The sequence below is a fragment of the Aotus nancymaae genome, unplaced genomic scaffold (assembly GCF_030222135.1).
Source record: "Aotus nancymaae isolate 86718 unplaced genomic scaffold, 86718_ANA_hifiasm-v0.15.2.pri h1tg000053l, whole genome shotgun sequence".
NCBI classification, from domain to species: domain Eukaryota; kingdom Metazoa; phylum Chordata; class Mammalia; order Primates; family Aotidae; genus Aotus; species Aotus nancymaae.
In genome coordinates this window covers 16,714,713-16,732,150 of record NW_026988467.1, presented here as the reverse complement: position 1 = coordinate 16,732,150, position 17,438 = coordinate 16,714,713, and the positions used below count along the sequence as shown (strand labels likewise).

The following is a 17,438-nucleotide window of genomic DNA, read 5'->3' as shown; positions in this document are numbered from 1 at the left end:
AGAAAATACACAGAAACAACCACTGAAATCGTTCTTACAATGTGCCAGGGACTGTTCTAAACACATTAGATGCATTAAACATGTTTAGTCCTCACGACTCAGAGGCAGGTCCCATTACCAGCTCCCAGGGGAAACCCGCCCAAGGTCACAAAACTAGTGAGTGGTAGGCCCAGGATCCAAGTCCAAACAACCTGGCTCTCACTCAAATGTCAACCCCAAAATGATAGCCATAGTTGCCCCTGGGTAGTAGAATGAACAGTAATGTTTAAGAGTAACTGTTACATTTTTTAATATGCTTTTCTATACTTCCCAAACCTTGAAATCACTAAAAGCAAGTCAAAATAGACAAATCATTTCCTTTTCTGACAGGATTACAAGGTAATGAACAAATGCTACAGTGACCTGGGTTTCCTTAGGGGAGCCCAACAAGAGCACTCAAGAAACTCATGAGAACAAAGCACCACTGCCTGGGCCACTTCCTGAGTTCATAATCTCACCCATAACCTACAGCAGGCTTCTCAATCTCCACACTACTGACGTTCCAGCACCATTTTCTGTCACGGGAGGCCGTCCTATGCACTGTAGGAAGTTTAAGAGAATACTTGGCCTCTGCCATTAGCTGCCAGTAGCACATCACTACCTTCCTCCCCATCAGTTGTGACAACCAAAAGTCTCCAGACATTGCCAAATGTCCCCTGGAGGGCAAAATCATCCCTGCTTGAGAAGCACTGTGCTATAGGGATATATGTCAGGTCTTGGATTTGAGTTCACAAAAACAACCAATTACATAAAGAGCATGCAAATGTTTTGAGGGCACAATAATTTAGTATTAGACAATCTTGCAACACAGGCACTAAAAAACCTAACGTACTCTCTAGGCTGCAGTAATAATAGTAAATGTGCAGAAAAAGGAGAAGGTATTGTTCTATTCTTTGAGGTCAGACCATAGTTAGGGTACTGGGTACCATTCTAGCTACTGTATTTTACAAGCGGTATGTTCAGATAAGATGATGTGGCTTTAAATACAATATGAAGAACTATTAGTGATGTTTAAAGAAGGCCCAGGGGGACGCGATCAATACCTCCAACTGTAAGGTAAAATTAAAATTGTACTTGTATAATAAAACTAAAACCTGGAAGCCATACAGATATAGACTTTGGCAAATAAAAGGTAATTTTACCTGAGCTCTATAGAGGTAGACTATATAGACTCATGATTTTGCAAATTTCTATAACTAGCAATTCACAGTAATTGTCTAGATATGTGTTAATTGCGACTGCTAACCGCATGTAACTACTGAGCACCTGCCGTGGCTATTCCACCGTGAGACGTGCTATCAGCGTAACATACTAGGTACTGAAGACGTCACATAAGCAAATATGAAATCATTAATCATTTTTATATTGAATTCTATGTCAAAAATAGTAATATTTTAGATATAACAGCTTAAATAAAATACATTAAAATTAATTTCATCTGTTTCTTTTTAATGTGGCTACTGGAAAAATTTAAATCACAGATGTGGTTCACATTCCATTTCCATTGCACGGCACTGATCTAGATCACTGATTCTCAAAGTGTGTTCGTTGACTAGGAATATCAGTATCCCCTGGGAACTTATTAGAAATGAAAATTCTGGGGCCCCACCCAGGTCTGCTGAATCAGACATTCTCGGGTTGGGGCCCAGCAATCTAGCCCTTCCAAGTGTTTTCCCTAGCACTCCAGGTGGTTATGTTGCATGCTAAAGTTTAAGAAACACTAGTCTAGAATCTAGACTCTAAATCAGTCATTCTCAATTATGGATGCATATAAGAATCATGTGTGAACCTTTAAAAAACAAAATCAATAACCAGGCCCCCACTCTAAGATTCTGATGTAGTTGATCTAGAGGAGACCACAGGCCTGGAATTTTTTCAAAAGTTCCTCCCCAGATATTCTAGTATGGCACCCAACTGAAAACCACTGAGCGAGGCACAAAAGATACCACGGCTGTTCAGGTGATACAGGCACTAATTAGACAAGGTGACATGTGAATGCCCTTCTACTATTATGACCCTACAATATTAAAAACAAAAATAAAATAAAAAATAAAACTACTTGTTAATAATAGAGAGAAATAGCTAAAAATGAGTGACTCTTCAACGTTTTAATTTTAGAACACTGCTAATGAGTAATGTAATTTAGAACCACGTTTAGTAAGACACAACTAGATATAGTTCAGAGGGATAATATCGTCCTGCCTAATACAGTTATACATTCTTTTCACACTACAGCCAATCATGTTTTCAAGGACAATGTCAAGGTTAAACTAGTTCTTGTTTTGAAAAATGAATGCAATTTATGTGGGTCCACCTCCAGACAACACACCAAATATGAAGCTGGTCTAGGACACATTATAAAACCCTCTAAGTAGCTCCCTAATTAATCTATGCGAAGCTGACTCAACTCATGTAAAGACTATATTACAAAATACTGGCTAATTCATCCCTAAACTTACTCTCAGGTTCCAGAATGCTACAGGTACCATTCTGCCAACAATGAAAATGCCTATAGCTAGATACCATACCAGGCTACTCCAGACTGCACAGATCTGAATGACAAGAGGGAAGGCTAGAGATGCCAACTACTTTTGAATAGTCTTTAACTTCATTATATTTCACCCTGAGTCCTTAATAAATATTAATAAAAGAATCTGTTGACACCTGCCAACCCACCACATATATAGGAAACACCATCCCCTGCAGTGATAAAGTCTGTCATCACCACATTCGAAAGGACTACAATACTGAAGAGGGCTGAACCACAGTCCATCTAATGGTACTCAGGTGAGGCACTTGTGAACAGAAGGTGGTTAGCTTTATGAAGCCCACTATCATTTTATCTAACATTGTCCAAAGAACAGGGACCTTGGAAGAGAGACATAAGCACTCCAGTCAAACTGGTCTCTGCAGCCTAGCTTCATTGCCCGTTACTTCTACTCTTGTGCCCTACACTACTGTCACCCTGAACAACCTGTGGATCTCTCAAAAATAACGTGTCCTTGTGCCTCTGTATATGCTCCTCCTCAGATGGGAACGTTCTCTTGGGGTACTCCTATTGGTCCTTCAGGACCCAATCAGAGTATGATCCACTTTGAGAGACATCTAGCAGTGTATTCAATGAATATTTACCAAATGAATGAGAAGGCCTTCCTGACCAATTCATAGAGTGGTAGCCTTTTCCTTCTGAATAATACCACTACAATCAGTCACTGTTCCTAAAAATATATCAAACTATATTTTAATCATTTGTATCATTTGTTCTCAAAGTGTGGCCCAAGGGACTAGAGATGTGGGAAGGTCTCTGATACTCTTTCAGGGTATCTATGAGTTGAAAACTAAGATGTAATTACCCTTTTCATTCTCATTCTCTCAGAGGTGCACAGTGGAGTTTTCCAGAGGCTACCTGATATATGAAGTTATCACTCTGACAGCTAATGGAATGTGTTGTGTACTCTAGTGTTTTAAAATTTTTACTTTCTAATAAATACTCATAGCTATAACCCATATAAAGAAAAGCTCTTTGGATTCCTCAGTAATTTTTAAGAATGCAAAGAGATCTTAAGACCAAAAAGGCTGAGACCCATTGCTACAAGTTTCTACCTTAGGCTATATATGAAGTCCTTAAGTATCTTAGTCATCAACATATTCCCAGCACCCTACTTAAGGTGTGCTAAATTAACTTGAGAAGTATGCTCTGTGTGTATGGGGGTGTGGGGGTAGGGAGAAGTAGTACCCCCAAAGTTTCCCATAACCTTATGAAAGCCCCCTCAAGAGTTTACAACTCCCTGTGCTGATTCCTCCTCTTAAGTAATCAGCTGCTGAGCACTTCAGTTTCCTGGGCACCCTGACATTGAGAATACCATACCCAGTATAGCAGACACAAGCAATCCAATCATTAGCAAGGAAAAGCCCCCATGTCCCACGCTAATTCCATTGTATTCAATTGGTATTTTAGCTTATATAACAGCGTCTTGTGCTTATGCTTAGGCTAGCTGGCCTCCCTCTATTATATCTATATCTATATATCTATATATACATATATATATATACACACACATACATATATTTTTTTTAGTTGGAGTCTCGCTCTGTCACCAGGCTGGAGTGCAGTGGCGGACTCACTGCAACGTCTGCCTCCCAGGTTCAAGTGATTCTCCTGCCTCAGCCTCCCGAGTAGCTGAGACTATAAGAGTGCACCACCACGCCCAGCTAATTGTTGTATTTTTAGTAGAGACAGGGTTTCACCACGCTGGCCTGGATGGTCTCCATCTTTTGACCTCGTGATCTCCCTGCCTCGGCCTCCCAAAGTGCTGGGATTACAGGCGTGAGCCACTGCGCACGGACTATTTTTATATTTCATTTAGCAAAAATGTACTGACTGCCTTCTATGTACCAAGCACTATGCCAGGTGATGGTGAATAAATGCAATCAAGCTCCAATTGCATCTTAAGCAAAAACAGCAACGCAGCAGTGTGGTGGATTCTTTGTGAGCAAAAAGAAATCCAATTTGCCTGAAGCAATGAGCATATATAGGAAAGGTGGGAAAGTTACATTAGGATCAGTTCACAGTCTTAACCAATAAGCTGCAATGTAATGTGAAATTTTTAAGAACACTTTCTTCCGCAGTTAATATCTAAGGCCATTCCTGGCCGGTGGGTGGCAGCTCATGCCTGTAATACCAGCACTTTGGGAGGCCGAGGCAGGAGGATCGCTTGAAGCCAGGAGTTCGTGACCAGCCTGGGCAACGATCCCCGTCTCTATAAAATAATAATAATAATGAACTAAGGCAGTTCCTTATGGTCTTTAATTTCATTTCAGTCTTCCCTCTGCTGGACCTGAGCACTCAGATATGGGGAGGAAAAAAACAAAAGCTAGGCTGTTATTAACACTCTCTTCCAAAGTGACACATCTGACAATCAGATCCCCTTTTACCTGCCCCTGCAATGGGGATCCTAACTGTTCTTCCCTCTTTCTGGCCCTTTCCCTTCTTCCGTCCATGTTCCTGGAGCCATATCCCCTTTCTTGAAGCTAATTTTCCTCCTCCTCCCCACTTTCTCCCTCCGCGTTCCCTAAAGAAAGCTGGATCTGGATTCGGTCTAAGTCCCAAGAAAGCTTGGGTAAGCACCTTTGCTTAGAGAGAAACTGAGGCCCATGGAAGCAGGAATTAGAGAAGCTGCCTTCAGCTCAGTAACAACAGGCCCTCACACACCTAATTTCACAAATGTAAATGGGGACAACACACAACCAACAAGGACTCAAAGGAGTCAAAGCGTTCTACCAAGAGGGGCTTACTTCTCCTTCGAGTGATCTTATCGTCATGATGACTGTTTTTCCAATGCCTGGCTCCATTTCATTCCTTCAGAACTCAGCTTAAATGTCACCTTTCAGAGAACCCTTCCTGGCCGCAATCCAGTGGCCCTGCTCCCGTATACGCTCTTAGGACCCACTTTCTATTTCATAGCTCGCGGCGTGTGCCACGATTAGGACCCTCTGGGATCCCAGTGAGCGCCTCGGAGCGAGGGGCTTGTCCGCCTCGCTCGCGGCTGGACGCCCTGCCCTCGGAGCGTGGCTGGCTCGCGGGAAGCGCCCGGGCCGCCAGAATGAATGGATGGATGGACCCGAGCGGGCGACCATGGCCAAGCCGAGCCCGGCGCGTCCCCCGGCGCCGCCTCCCTAGCTCCCGGCCCGCCTCACCCGTCCCCCGGCACCTCCCGCAGCTTCAGCCCCAGGGCCTGCAGCTGGTTGGCGAAGCTGACGAACTCCTCCTCGCAGCCGCCGCCGCCGCCGCCGGACTCCGGCCGGTTCCGCCGCTCCTTGGCCAGGGCCCGGCGCGTCGCCCGCTCGTCCCGCTTGCGCTCGGCCTCGGCTTTCCGGCTGCCGCTGCCCGGCCGGCTCTTTGCCGCCTGCTTTCGGGACATCGCCTTAGCCCGCAGTCCCCAGCGGCAGAAGGGAAAGCCGCAGGACCCACCGGCGGCCCCCTCAGGTGTCCAGAAGGCAACACAGTGCAGGCGACGGAGCCCGGCGACGACGACGCGGCCACCGAGCCTGCGCCGGTGCCCGGCACCACGGTCACGTGACAGAATCCCCGCCTCCTTCGCGGGGTCTCGGCGAGCAGATGCCATTGAGAGCTAGAGGGGCACCCATCTTGGTTTGTTCTATTTCGCCCTCTAGCGGGCGGTGGTACTCAATGTAAGTGGCAGGAGCGACAGGAGAGGGACCAGAGCGAACAAAGCAAAGAAAAATTCAAGGAGAGAAATTAAAGATGATAGAAGAGTGGAACACAGAGCAGCGGCAAAAGTTAGGACGGGAGATGAATAAAAACGATTTAAACTCTTGTAGCCTACTACTTGGATAGGCAGTTTCACACGGCTCATTCTTGTTTAATTATCCCCACGTTACAGGAAACTGAATCTGAGAGGTTAAATAATTTCAAGATCACAAAGCTAAGAGGCAGTGCTTTGCCCTGGCTCCAAAGCCTGCACACTTGTTTATTTCATCCTGCCCTTCATCTCTCCACTTTCCTTCATAACTCAAGGGAGAGGTCACCCTTCTGTCCAAGAACACTGGAAATCCTAATTCTACCCTAGAGTGACCCACCTGGGTTTGCCTGGACTAAGGGTTTTCTTGGGACGCAGGACTTTACGTTTTAAAACTGAGACAGGCAGGGCGAGGTGGCTAACGCCTGTAATCCCGACACTGTGGGAGGCTGAGGCGGGCAGATCACCTGAAGTCAGGAGTTTGAAACCAGCCTGACCAACATGGTGAAACCCCATCTCTACTAAAAATGCAAAAAATTAGCCTGGTGTGGTGGTGGGCACCTGTAGTCTCAGCTACTCAGGAGGCTGAGGCAGGAGAATTGCTCGAACCGGGATGTGGAGGTTGCAGTGACCCGAGATCGTGCCATTGTACTCCAGCCTGGGCAACAAAAGTGAAACTCCGTCTCAAAAAAATACAATAAAACAAAACTGAGACAGTCCCAGGAAAACCAGGATGGTTGGTCAGCCTAATCCATACCCCCTGTTCTGGAACCTCCCTCCATCAGTGGTCCCCTCTGCTCCCTCATCCTGTTTCTTTCTTTTTAACCCTCTCTTTTCCCATAGTAATGCCACTTCCTTCTTCTCCTTTTGGCTCTCTAACCAATCTTACCGTCCCTGAGAATGTTTCCAATGTTTTTGCCCTTAATCATCTTATTCTCGGCCAGGCACGGTGGCTCACACCTGTAATCCCAGTACTTTAGGAGGCTGAGGTGGGCAGATCACCTGAGGGCGGGAGTTCAAGACCAGCCTAACCAACATGGAAAAACCCCATCTCTACAAAATTAGCCTGGCGTGTTGGCATATGCCTATAATCAGCTACTCCGGAAGCTGAGGCAGGAGAATCGCTTGAATCCAGGAGATGGAGGTTGCAGTGAGCCGAGATCACACCATTGCACCACAGCCTGGGTAACAACAGTGAAATTCCATCTCAAAAAAAAAAAAAAAAAAAAATCTTACTCTCTCACTCTGCCTACAAGTTCCCGTTTGGCAATAGCCTCCACTTCCTCAATTTCAGCTAGCATCTCTATCATCAATATGTAAATAACATAACTCTCATTTCCTATGCTGGGTGTCAGGTATAACACCCAACCAGAGAGACCTAATGATTGCCGTCAAGGAGCCCAGAGTCCAGTAGGGGATATAGGCAAAGACAAAACCGTTACAATACTGCATAACAAATGCTATCGAGGAGCACAATGTGTCAGGGGAAGGTGAAAAGTGGAGTGAAAAATGCAAATGGCAGCCGAGCTCGGTGGTTTACACCTGTAATCCCAGCACTTTGGGAAGCCGAGGCGGGTGGATCACCTGAGGTCAGGAGTTCAAGACCAGCCTGACCAACATGGTGAAACCCCGTTTCTACTAAAAATACAAAAATTAGCTGGATGTGATGGCAGATGCCTATAATTCCAGTTACTTTGGAGGCTGAGGCAGGAGAATCACTTGGACCCAGTGGCAGAGGTTGCAGTGAGCCAAGATTGCACCACTGCTCTCCAGCCTGTGCGACAGAGCAAGACTCCGTCTCAAAAATAAAGAAAAAGAAAAAGATAAAGAAAAAAAAATGCAAATGGCTTCCCAGAAGAGCTGGGTCCTAAACTGAGGCTTAAAGCATGAGCAGAATTTGGCTAGACTAAGAACGTTCAGAGCAGAGGAGATTGTGTCTCCAGCGCCAGAGCCGGTTTTGAGGAACAGAAGGAAGTTCTATCGGACAGGCACAAGGGGCTTGAGCCATGAGGCAGGAAGTGGAAGGAAGGGTCAGCTCTATCAGGATCTTGCAGGCCATATTAAGGGGGTTAGTCCAAGTCCTTAGAGCCATGAGCCATTGAAGGGTTTTAATTAAGAGACTGACACATCACATTGATAGAACTATGACTCTGGCTATAGTAGGGAGAATGGGTTAGAGGTAGGAGACCAGCAGGGTTTGTTTTCCCATCGCAACCCCGATTGAAGCAGGATCTAGTCTAAACAGGGTGCAGTGAGACAGCTGGCTGAACCAGCAGATGGTGACAAAGCAACCTGTAGCTACCCTCACTGCTCATCAGCATAAAGACACTCCCATCAGCACCATGACAGTTTACAAATACCATGGCAATGGCCCAGAAGTTACCTTATATGGTCCTGGAAACTCTGCACATTTTCCAGAAGGTTCTGAATACTCATTTCTTAATTTGCATATAATTTAAAGACTGTATAAATATAGCAGTCAATAGCCCCTATGCTGCCAACTTCGGGCACACTGCCTGTGGGTTAGCCCTGCTCTGCAATGAGCAGCACCAGTTCAATGAATTTGCTTTCTAAGCCGGGCCTCTGGCTCATGCCTGTAATCCCAGCACTTTGGGCAGCCGAGGCTGGCAGATCATTTCAGGTCAGGAGTTCGAGACCACCCTGGTCAACATGGTGAAACCCCATCTCTACTAAAAATATATAAATTAGCTGAGCATGGTGGTGGGCACCTATAATCCCTGCTACTCTGGTGGCTGAGGGCTGAGGCAGGAGAATCACTTGAACCTGGAAGGCCGAGGTTGCAGCGAGCCGAGATTGCACCATTGCACTCCAGCCTGGTGACAACAACAAGACTCTGTCTCAAAAAAAAAAAAAAAAAAAAAAAAAGTTGCTTTCTCTCATCACTGGCTTGCCCTTGAATTCTTTCCTGGGTGAAGCCAAGAACCCTCCCAGACTAAACCCAACTGGGGACTTACCTGTCCTGTATCAGGTTGAAGGGAGAATGCAAGGTAGGAGGCTCCTGTAGGTGTCCAAAGACACGTGATGGTGACGACTGGGGCTGGAATGGAGAAGTGCAGATTGGAAAGACAGATATCACATGTGAGTAAAAGGTCACAAAACAGAGTTCACAAAAGTTCACAAAATTGAACTAAATCGTGGGCTGTTTCACATGCTTCACGGTTTCTGAAATTCCTCCTCTATAGATTCTTCCTTTGTTCTCAGAAAAAGAGAGCGTGCATTGTGACTGGCCTCGCCCTTTTCTGCACAGACATCCGAGGCCTCCGCTGACCCCTCAGCTCATATTTAGTAAAACTGGGAGGCGGTGTTGGGAATGAAAAACTCCCTAGGCAGGGTGGCAGAGACCTAGGTTCTGGTCCAGGTGTGTCAGTGACTGACTCCTTGACCTTGGGTTAGTTGCTGAACCTCTTAGCTTCCGTTTCTTCATCTGTAAGATGGGAATAATGACAGTGAACACCAAACACAATTATAATCACAAGCCTTTATGGTGTTTACTATGTGCCATGCGCTACAAATGCTATCATCTTTTTTTTTTTTTTTCCGAGACGGGGTTTCACTATGTTGGTCAGGATGGTCCCCATCTCCTGACCTTGTGATCCGCCCACCTTGGGGGATCCCAAGTGTTGAGATTACAGACGTGAACCACCGCACCCGGCCAATACTATCTTCTTAATCCTTACAACAACCCAATGGAAAATCTACTATTTTGAGGGATTATGGCAAAAACATTAAAAGATTTCTTTTTTTTGAGACAGAGTCTCGCTCTATCACCCAGGCTGGAGTGCAGTGACACGATCTCTGCTCACTGCAACCTCCACCTCCCAGGCTCAAGTGATTCTCCCACCCCAGCTTCCCAAGTAGCTGGGATTACAGGATCCTGCCACCACACCCAGCTAATTTTTGTGTGTTTAGTAGAGACCGGCTTTCACCATGTTGGCCAGGCTGGTCTCAAACTCCTGACCTCAAGTGATCCTCCCTCCTCAGCCTCCGAAAGTGCTGGGATTACAGGCATGAGCCACCACACCCAGCCAAGACATTTTTTTAAAAAAGAAAAATGCACTACTTTCATCGCCACTTTATAGATGAGAAAACCAAGGCACAGAGAAGTTCAGTAACTTGTCCAAAGTCACATAGCTAGTAAGTGGCAGAACCAGATTTGCAGCCAAGCCATCTGGCTCCAGGGTGTGTGCTGTTAACCTCTACACATGTGATTTTCCATAAACTGCAGTGAGTTCTACATAATGCATACATTAACGCCATCATTATCTTACACGGCCCTTACTGGTTGCTGTCTTCCTACTGCCTCTGTTGTCTCACGTCATGACTGACTTTCTGTTTAACTTTCTCTGCATTAAAGTGGATCACAAATATTTAAAGCCAGATTGGCTTGCATTTTCATCCCTGTTTCACCTTAGGCAAATTATTTGACTTCTGAACCGCTGCTTGTCTCACTTTTGTTTTCAACTTTTATTTTAGAATCAGCATGTACACGTGTGCAGGTTTCTTACAAAGGTATATTGCGTGATGCTGAAGTCTGGAGTACAAATGAATCTGTCACCCAGGTAGTGAGCAAAGTACACAATCGGAATGCTCTCGTATTTCCCAGAGTCTGCCGTTCCCGTCTCTGCGTCCATGTGTATCCAATGTTTAGCTCCCACTTACAAGAACATGAGGTATTGGTGAGGTGTGGTGTCTCACGCCTGTAATCCCAGCACTTTGGGATGCCAAGGGCAGCAGATCACGAAGTCGGGAGATAGAGACCGTTCTGGTAAACGTGGTGAAACCCCGTCTCTACTAAAAATATAAAAGTTAGCTGGGCATGGTGGCATGTCTCAGCTACTCAGGAGGCTGATGCAGGAGAATCACTTGAACCCTGGAGGTGAAGGTTGCGGTGAACCCTGCCACTGCACTCCAGCCTGGCGACAGAGCAACACTCCGTCAAAAAAAAAAAAAAAGAAAGAAAAGAACATGCAGTATTTGTTTTTCTGTTTTGGTGTTAGTTTACTCAGGATAATGGCTTCCAGTTTTATCCATATTGTTACAAATGACAAAGTTTTGTCTTTTTTATGGCTGCAGAGTATTCCATGGTGTATATATGCCACATTTTCTTTATCCAATCCACTGTTGATGGGTACCTGGGTTGATTCTATGTCTTTGTTATTGTGAAAAGTGCTGCAATGAACATACGGATGTATCTGTCTTTTTGACAGAAAGATTTATATTGCTTTGGGTATATATACCCAGTAATCAGATTGCTGGGTCAAGTGGTAGTTCAACTTTTAGTTCTTTGAGAAATCTCCAAACTGCTCTCCCAGTGGCTGAACTAATTTACATTCCCACCAACGGTATAAAAATGTTCCCCTTTTACCCGCAGCCTCACCGGCATTTGCTATTTTTCTTTTTAACAAAAGCCATTCTAACTGGCTCAAGATGGTATTTCATTGTGGTTTTGATTCGCGTTTTTCTGATACAATAAGATAAGAATGGGAAAGAGAGTTGTAAAGGTTAAATAAAAATGTAAAGCCCCAGGCATGAAGTAAGTACCTATCTAATGAAGTTGTTTGAATCATTTCTCTGGAAATCTCATGAGCTCAGGGGCAAAGACTGACGTTCCAAACCTTAGAAACCAGGGAAGAGGGTTTCTCACCACAAAACACGTGGAAATACAGACTGCTAACATATTGATAGAAAAGCCAACACTTGCCCTTCTTGTAAAAATCTTTCAGTGGGCCGTGGTGGCTCACGCCTGCAATCCCAGCACTTTGGGAGGCCAAGGCAGGCAGATCACCTGAGGTGAGAAGTTTGAAGCCAGCCTGTCATCCCAGCTACTGGGGAGGCTGAGGCAGGAGAATCGCTTGAACCCGGGAGGCAAAGGTCGCAGTGAGCCAAGATCACACCATTGCACTCCAGTCTGGGCAACAAGAGCAAAAGTCTGTCTCAAAAAAAAAAAATATATATATATATATATATATTTTTTTTTTTTTCCTTGCATAAACCCTTAGCCTTTTAGCCCACACACAGATTTTGAATGGGATAAGTTCTCTTCTCTCAGAAGAGACCTGGGTTAGACAGTGTCTCTAAGTGCAAATCAATGCTGCCTATAAATTATATTTAAAGGCCAAAGGGAAGGAGTATAGTACTTGTGAATAAAATGAATGCTCTTCCCACTTCACTAGAGTTAATTATAAGAATCACTGGAGGCTGGGCACAGTGGTGCACGCCTGTAATCCCAGCACTTTGAGAGGCCAAGGTGGACGGATCACAAGGTCAAGAGATGGAGACCTTCCAGGCCAACATGGTGAAACCCCGTCTCTACTAAAAAAAACAAAAATAAGCTGGGCATGGTGGCACGCGCCTGTAGTCCCAGCTACTTGGGAGGCTGAGGCAGGAGAATGTCTTGAACCTGGGAGGTGGAGGTTGCAGTGAGCTGACATCGTACCATTGCACTCCAGCCTGGTGACAGAGCGAGACTTCGTCTCAAAAAAAAGAATCATTGACCTGCACAGTGGCTCATGCCTGTAATCCCAGCACTTTGGGAGGCTGAAGTGGGGATATCGCTTGAGCCCAGGAGTTCAAGATCAGCCTAGGCAACAAGGTGAGATTTCTCATCTCTACAAAAAAAAAAAAAAAATGTAATTAGCTGGGCGTGGTGATGCACTCCTGTAGTTCAGCTACTTGGGAGGCTGAAGCTGGAGGATCACTTGAGCCTGGGAATTTGAGGTTGCAGTGAGCTGTGATTGTGCCACTGTACTCCAGCCTGGGTGACAGAGCAAGACCCTGTCTCAAAAAAAAAAAAAAAAAAAAATCAAACCTCATTGGATGGCAGTACAAATTAGTAAAAAGTGTGACTAACAGAGTTTTAGTGAAGAAATGCAGTTTTAGGACTTTCAAGAACATACCATCAAGAATGTGGGAAGATGAGAACTCTCAAACACTGCTGTTGGGAGGTAAGTTCATCCAGCCACTTTACAGGGCAATTTGGACCGTATTTGGTAACTTTTTTTTGAGACAGAGTTTTGCTTTTGTTGCCCAGGCTGGAGTGCAATGGCAGGATCTCAGTTCATGGCAACCTTCACCTCCCAGATTCAAGCGATTTTCCTGCCTCAGCCTCCAGAGTAGCTGGGTTATAGGCATGCGCCACCACGCCGTCTAATTTTGTATTGTTATTACTTTTTTTAATAGAGGGGGTTTCTCCATGTTGGTCAGGCTGGTCTCAAATTCAGGAGGTGGAGGTTGCAGTAAACTGAGATCGCACCCTTGCACTCCAGCCTAGTGGCAGAGTGAGACTCCATCTCAGGTGACAGAGCAATCCACCTGCCTCAGCCTCCCAAAGTGCTGGGATTACAGGTGTGAGCACTGTACCTGGCCTTTTTTTTTTTTTTTTTTTTGAGATGGAGTCTCATTCTAATCTCAGCTCACTGCAACCTCCACCTCCCAGGTTCAAGAGATTCTCCTGCCTCAGCCTCCCAAGCAGCTGGGATTACAGGCACATGCCACCAAGCCCAGCTAATTTTCTTCTTAATTTTTATAAAGACGGGATCTTATTCTGTTGCCCAGGCTGCTCCTGCCTCAGCTTGCCAATGTGTTCAGATTATAAGTGTAAGGCACTGTGACTGGCCTTTTTTTACCCTTAAAATGAGGAAAAGGTCACTACAAGCTAAACCTCGAGCCTAGCTGCCCATGTGGGACCCTGGAGAAGTCCCTAGCTCCCCCAGGGCAGCATTTGCAGCTAATAGCTTCTTGGGTTTTGGAGCCGATTGGCTGGAAATTGGGGAAGCTACAAGAAGAATAGGGGCTTTTTGTTCTTTTTTCAGGGCTGTCTGGGACAAATGGCAGGAACTTGTAACCTGGTCCACTGGTATCCAGCAGTACTGCTTATCTTGCAGAAAAGTTAGGCGTTGGTGCAAGAGTGTGCAAAGGAAAGGGAAGGAGCCCTTGGACCTTCACACAAGGGGACAAGTCAACATGGCCGCCTAACCTTACTTATCCTTCCTCAGAAAGATGTTTAAGGCATGATAGTGTGTAAAAACAAATAACTAGAAACAACCTAAATATCCATCAATAGGAAAATGGCTTCTTAAATTCTGGAACAGCTATTTATTACATACTATGCAGTAGCTTAAAAGAATGAGGTGGTGGATAGATGACAGGTTGACAGGTGCAGCAAACTACCACTGCACATGTATACCTATGTAATAAACCTGCACGTTCTGCACACATATCCCAGAACTTCAAGTAAAATAAAATACAAAAATAAAAAAAAGAATGAGATGGTGGAAAATGAGGTCAGTCTACATGGACTCACATCGTTAGCTCTCCTAGGCATGTGGTCAAATGAAGCATGGGACAGAATGATCCACCCAGTGCAGCCTTTATGTAAAACTCAACAACATAAAACACAACAGAAGAATCACATGTGTTCTGCAAGTATATGTGTGTACTTTTTTTTTTCTTTGAGACAGGCTGTCACTCTGCTACCCAGTCTGGAATGCAGTGAGGCAACTATAGCTCATTATAGCCTCCAATTTCTGGACTAGAGCAATCTTCTCGCCTCTATCTGCATACTTAGATATGTAGAAAATGTTCTGGAAAGATATATATCAAATGGATCGGAGTAAGGAGAGAGAAAAGAGTGAAAGTGACCTTATCCTTATTTCATATGTATTTTTAAATAAGGGTATTGCGTTCATGTATTGTGTGTATCACTAAAATTAATAAAATTACTATTATTATTATTAGAGACAGCATTTTCGCTCTTTTGCCCAGGCTGGAGTGCAGTGGCACGATCTTGGCTCACTGCCACCTCCGCCTGCTGGGTTCAAGTGATTCTACTGCCTTAGCCTTCCAAGTAGCTGGGATTAAAGGTGCCTGCCACCATGTCCAGCTAATTTTTTGTATTTTTAGTAGAGGCAGGGTTTCACCATGTTGGCCAGGCTGGTCTCGAACTCCTGACCTCAGGTGATCAGCCTGCCTCAGCCTCCCAAAGTGCTGGGATTACAGGCGTGAGCCACCACACCCAGCAAAATTAATAAAATTATTAATTTTTCTTTTTTTGAGATGAGGTTTCACTGTGTTGCCCAGGCTAGTCTCAAACTCCTGGACTCAGGCAACCCTCCTATCTTGGCCTCCCAAAGTACTGGGATTATAAGCATCAGCCACCACACCTGGCCAAAAAAATTATTTTTACCAGGCTAACAAAATCTATTATTTCCCTCACATTGAAGCCCTATAGAGTTCTCTTGGGGTCTACTTTATCAGCTAAAAGGAATTTGCAGTAAGCATGAAGGTTTCCCCTAGAAACAGGCATTTTTTTTTTTTTTTTTTTTTTCTCTTTGAGACAGAGTCTCGCTCTGTCTCCAGGCTGGAATACAGTGGCGTGATCTCAGCTCACTGCAACCTTCGCCTCCTGGGTTCAAGCAATTCCCTTGCCTCAGCCTCCTCAGTACCTGGAACTACAAGCGCACGCCACCATGCTCAGCTAATTTTTGTGTTTTTAGTAGAGAAGGGATTTCACCATGTTGGCCAGGATGGTCTCAATCTCTTGACCTCGTGATCCCCCCACCTTGGCCTCCCCAAGTGCTGGGATTACAGGGGTGAGCTACCGTACCTGGCCAGAAACAGACATTTTTAAAGTCTTTAAGAGTTCTTAGCATTTGCTCTCCTGCCCTTCTCACCATATCAACCTCTAATCAATCTTGATTTTTATTGTTAATTTGCTCTTCTTCTGAGACAGGGTTCTTTAAGCAAAATTAAACATCAAATCAGCCATGTCCAAACTGTAGCAGATTAAGAATTACTAGAATTTGGTGGGGTTTTTTGTTTTTGTTCTTGTGTTTTGAGATGGAGCCTCACTCTTGTTGCTCAGGCTGTAGTGCAATGGCACGATCTCAGCTCACTGCAACCTCCACTTCCTGGCTCAAGTGATTCTCCTGCCTCAGCCTCCCAAGTAGCTGGGATTACAGGCATGTGCCACCATGCCCAGCTGATTTTTGTATTTTTAGTAGAGATGATATTTCACCATGTTGACCGGGCTGGTCTCGAACTCCTGATCTCACGTGATCTGCCCACCTCGGCATCCCAAAGTGCTGGGATTACAGGCGTGAGCCACTGTGCCCAACCAGGATTACTAGAATTTGAATTCATAATATTTCACTCTATTTGATGGGCACAGGGGACATATGTAGACATCAAATAATAGGACAAAAAACATCCCCTCACCTCACCACCCAAACCCACTCCACAAGTGGACTTAGCACAGTTAGGGGATGGGGGGCGCTCAGTGCAAGTGGTTAGCTGGCAGAACTTGTAAGAAGGATAAATTCAGGGAGGGCAGTCTCTAGTACCAAAGACAGGTCTTTATTTTATTTTATTTTAGAGACAGGGTTTTGCTCTATCTCCCAGGCTGGAGTGCAGTGGCATGATTACAGCTCACTGCAGCCTTGACCTCCTGGGCTCAAGCAATACCCCCACTTCAGCTTCCCAACAGGCTGGGATTGCAGGTGCACATCACCACACCTGACTGATTTTTTGATTTTTTGATTTTTTGTAGAGATGGAGTCTCACTGTATTGCCTAGGCTGATCTCAAACTCCTGGCCTCAAGTGATTCTCCCATCATGGCCTCCAAAAGTACAGGGATTACAGGCATGAGCCACTGTGCCCGGCCAAGGCCAGGCCTTTTATTTCATCATTTGTTCCTAATGTTGGGAAAATGCAACATGGTTTGATTACTCTATTAGTCCATTCTCATACTGCTATAAAGAACTTCCCAAGATTGGGTAATTTTTAAAGAAAAGAGGTTTAATCGACTCACAGTTCTGCAAGTTCTGCACGGCTGAGAAGGCCTCAGGAAACTTACAATCATGGCAGAAGAGGAAAAGGCACGTCTTACATGGTGGTAGGTGAAAGAGAGCAAGTATGCAAAGGAGGAACTGTCAGATATTTATAAAACCATCAGATCTTGTGAGAACTCACTCACTATCATGAGAACAGCATGAGGGACACTGCCCCCACAATCCAATCACCTCCCACCAGGTCCCTCCTTCAACACATGGGGATTATGGAGATTGATTACAATTCAAGATGAGATTTGGGTGGGGACACCTGAGCCTACCACCTATGAC

General features: G+C 45.1%; 1 protein-coding gene across 1 annotated transcript in view; it reads right to left on the bottom strand.

Annotated features, from left to right (window-relative positions):
• OTUD3 (OTU deubiquitinase 3) overlaps nt 1-5,975 on the bottom strand; it is a 29,751-nt gene extending 23,776 nt beyond the window's left edge. Inside the window, exon 1 of the mRNA XM_012440187.2 lies at nt 5,737-5,975. Within this exon, the coding sequence (XP_012295610.2) occupies nt 5,737-5,960 (224 nt within the window). The 5' untranslated portion in view covers nt 5,961-5,975. The remainder of the gene's footprint in view (nt 1-5,736) is intronic.
• Between the last annotated feature and the right edge of the window lie 11,463 nt (nt 5,976-17,438).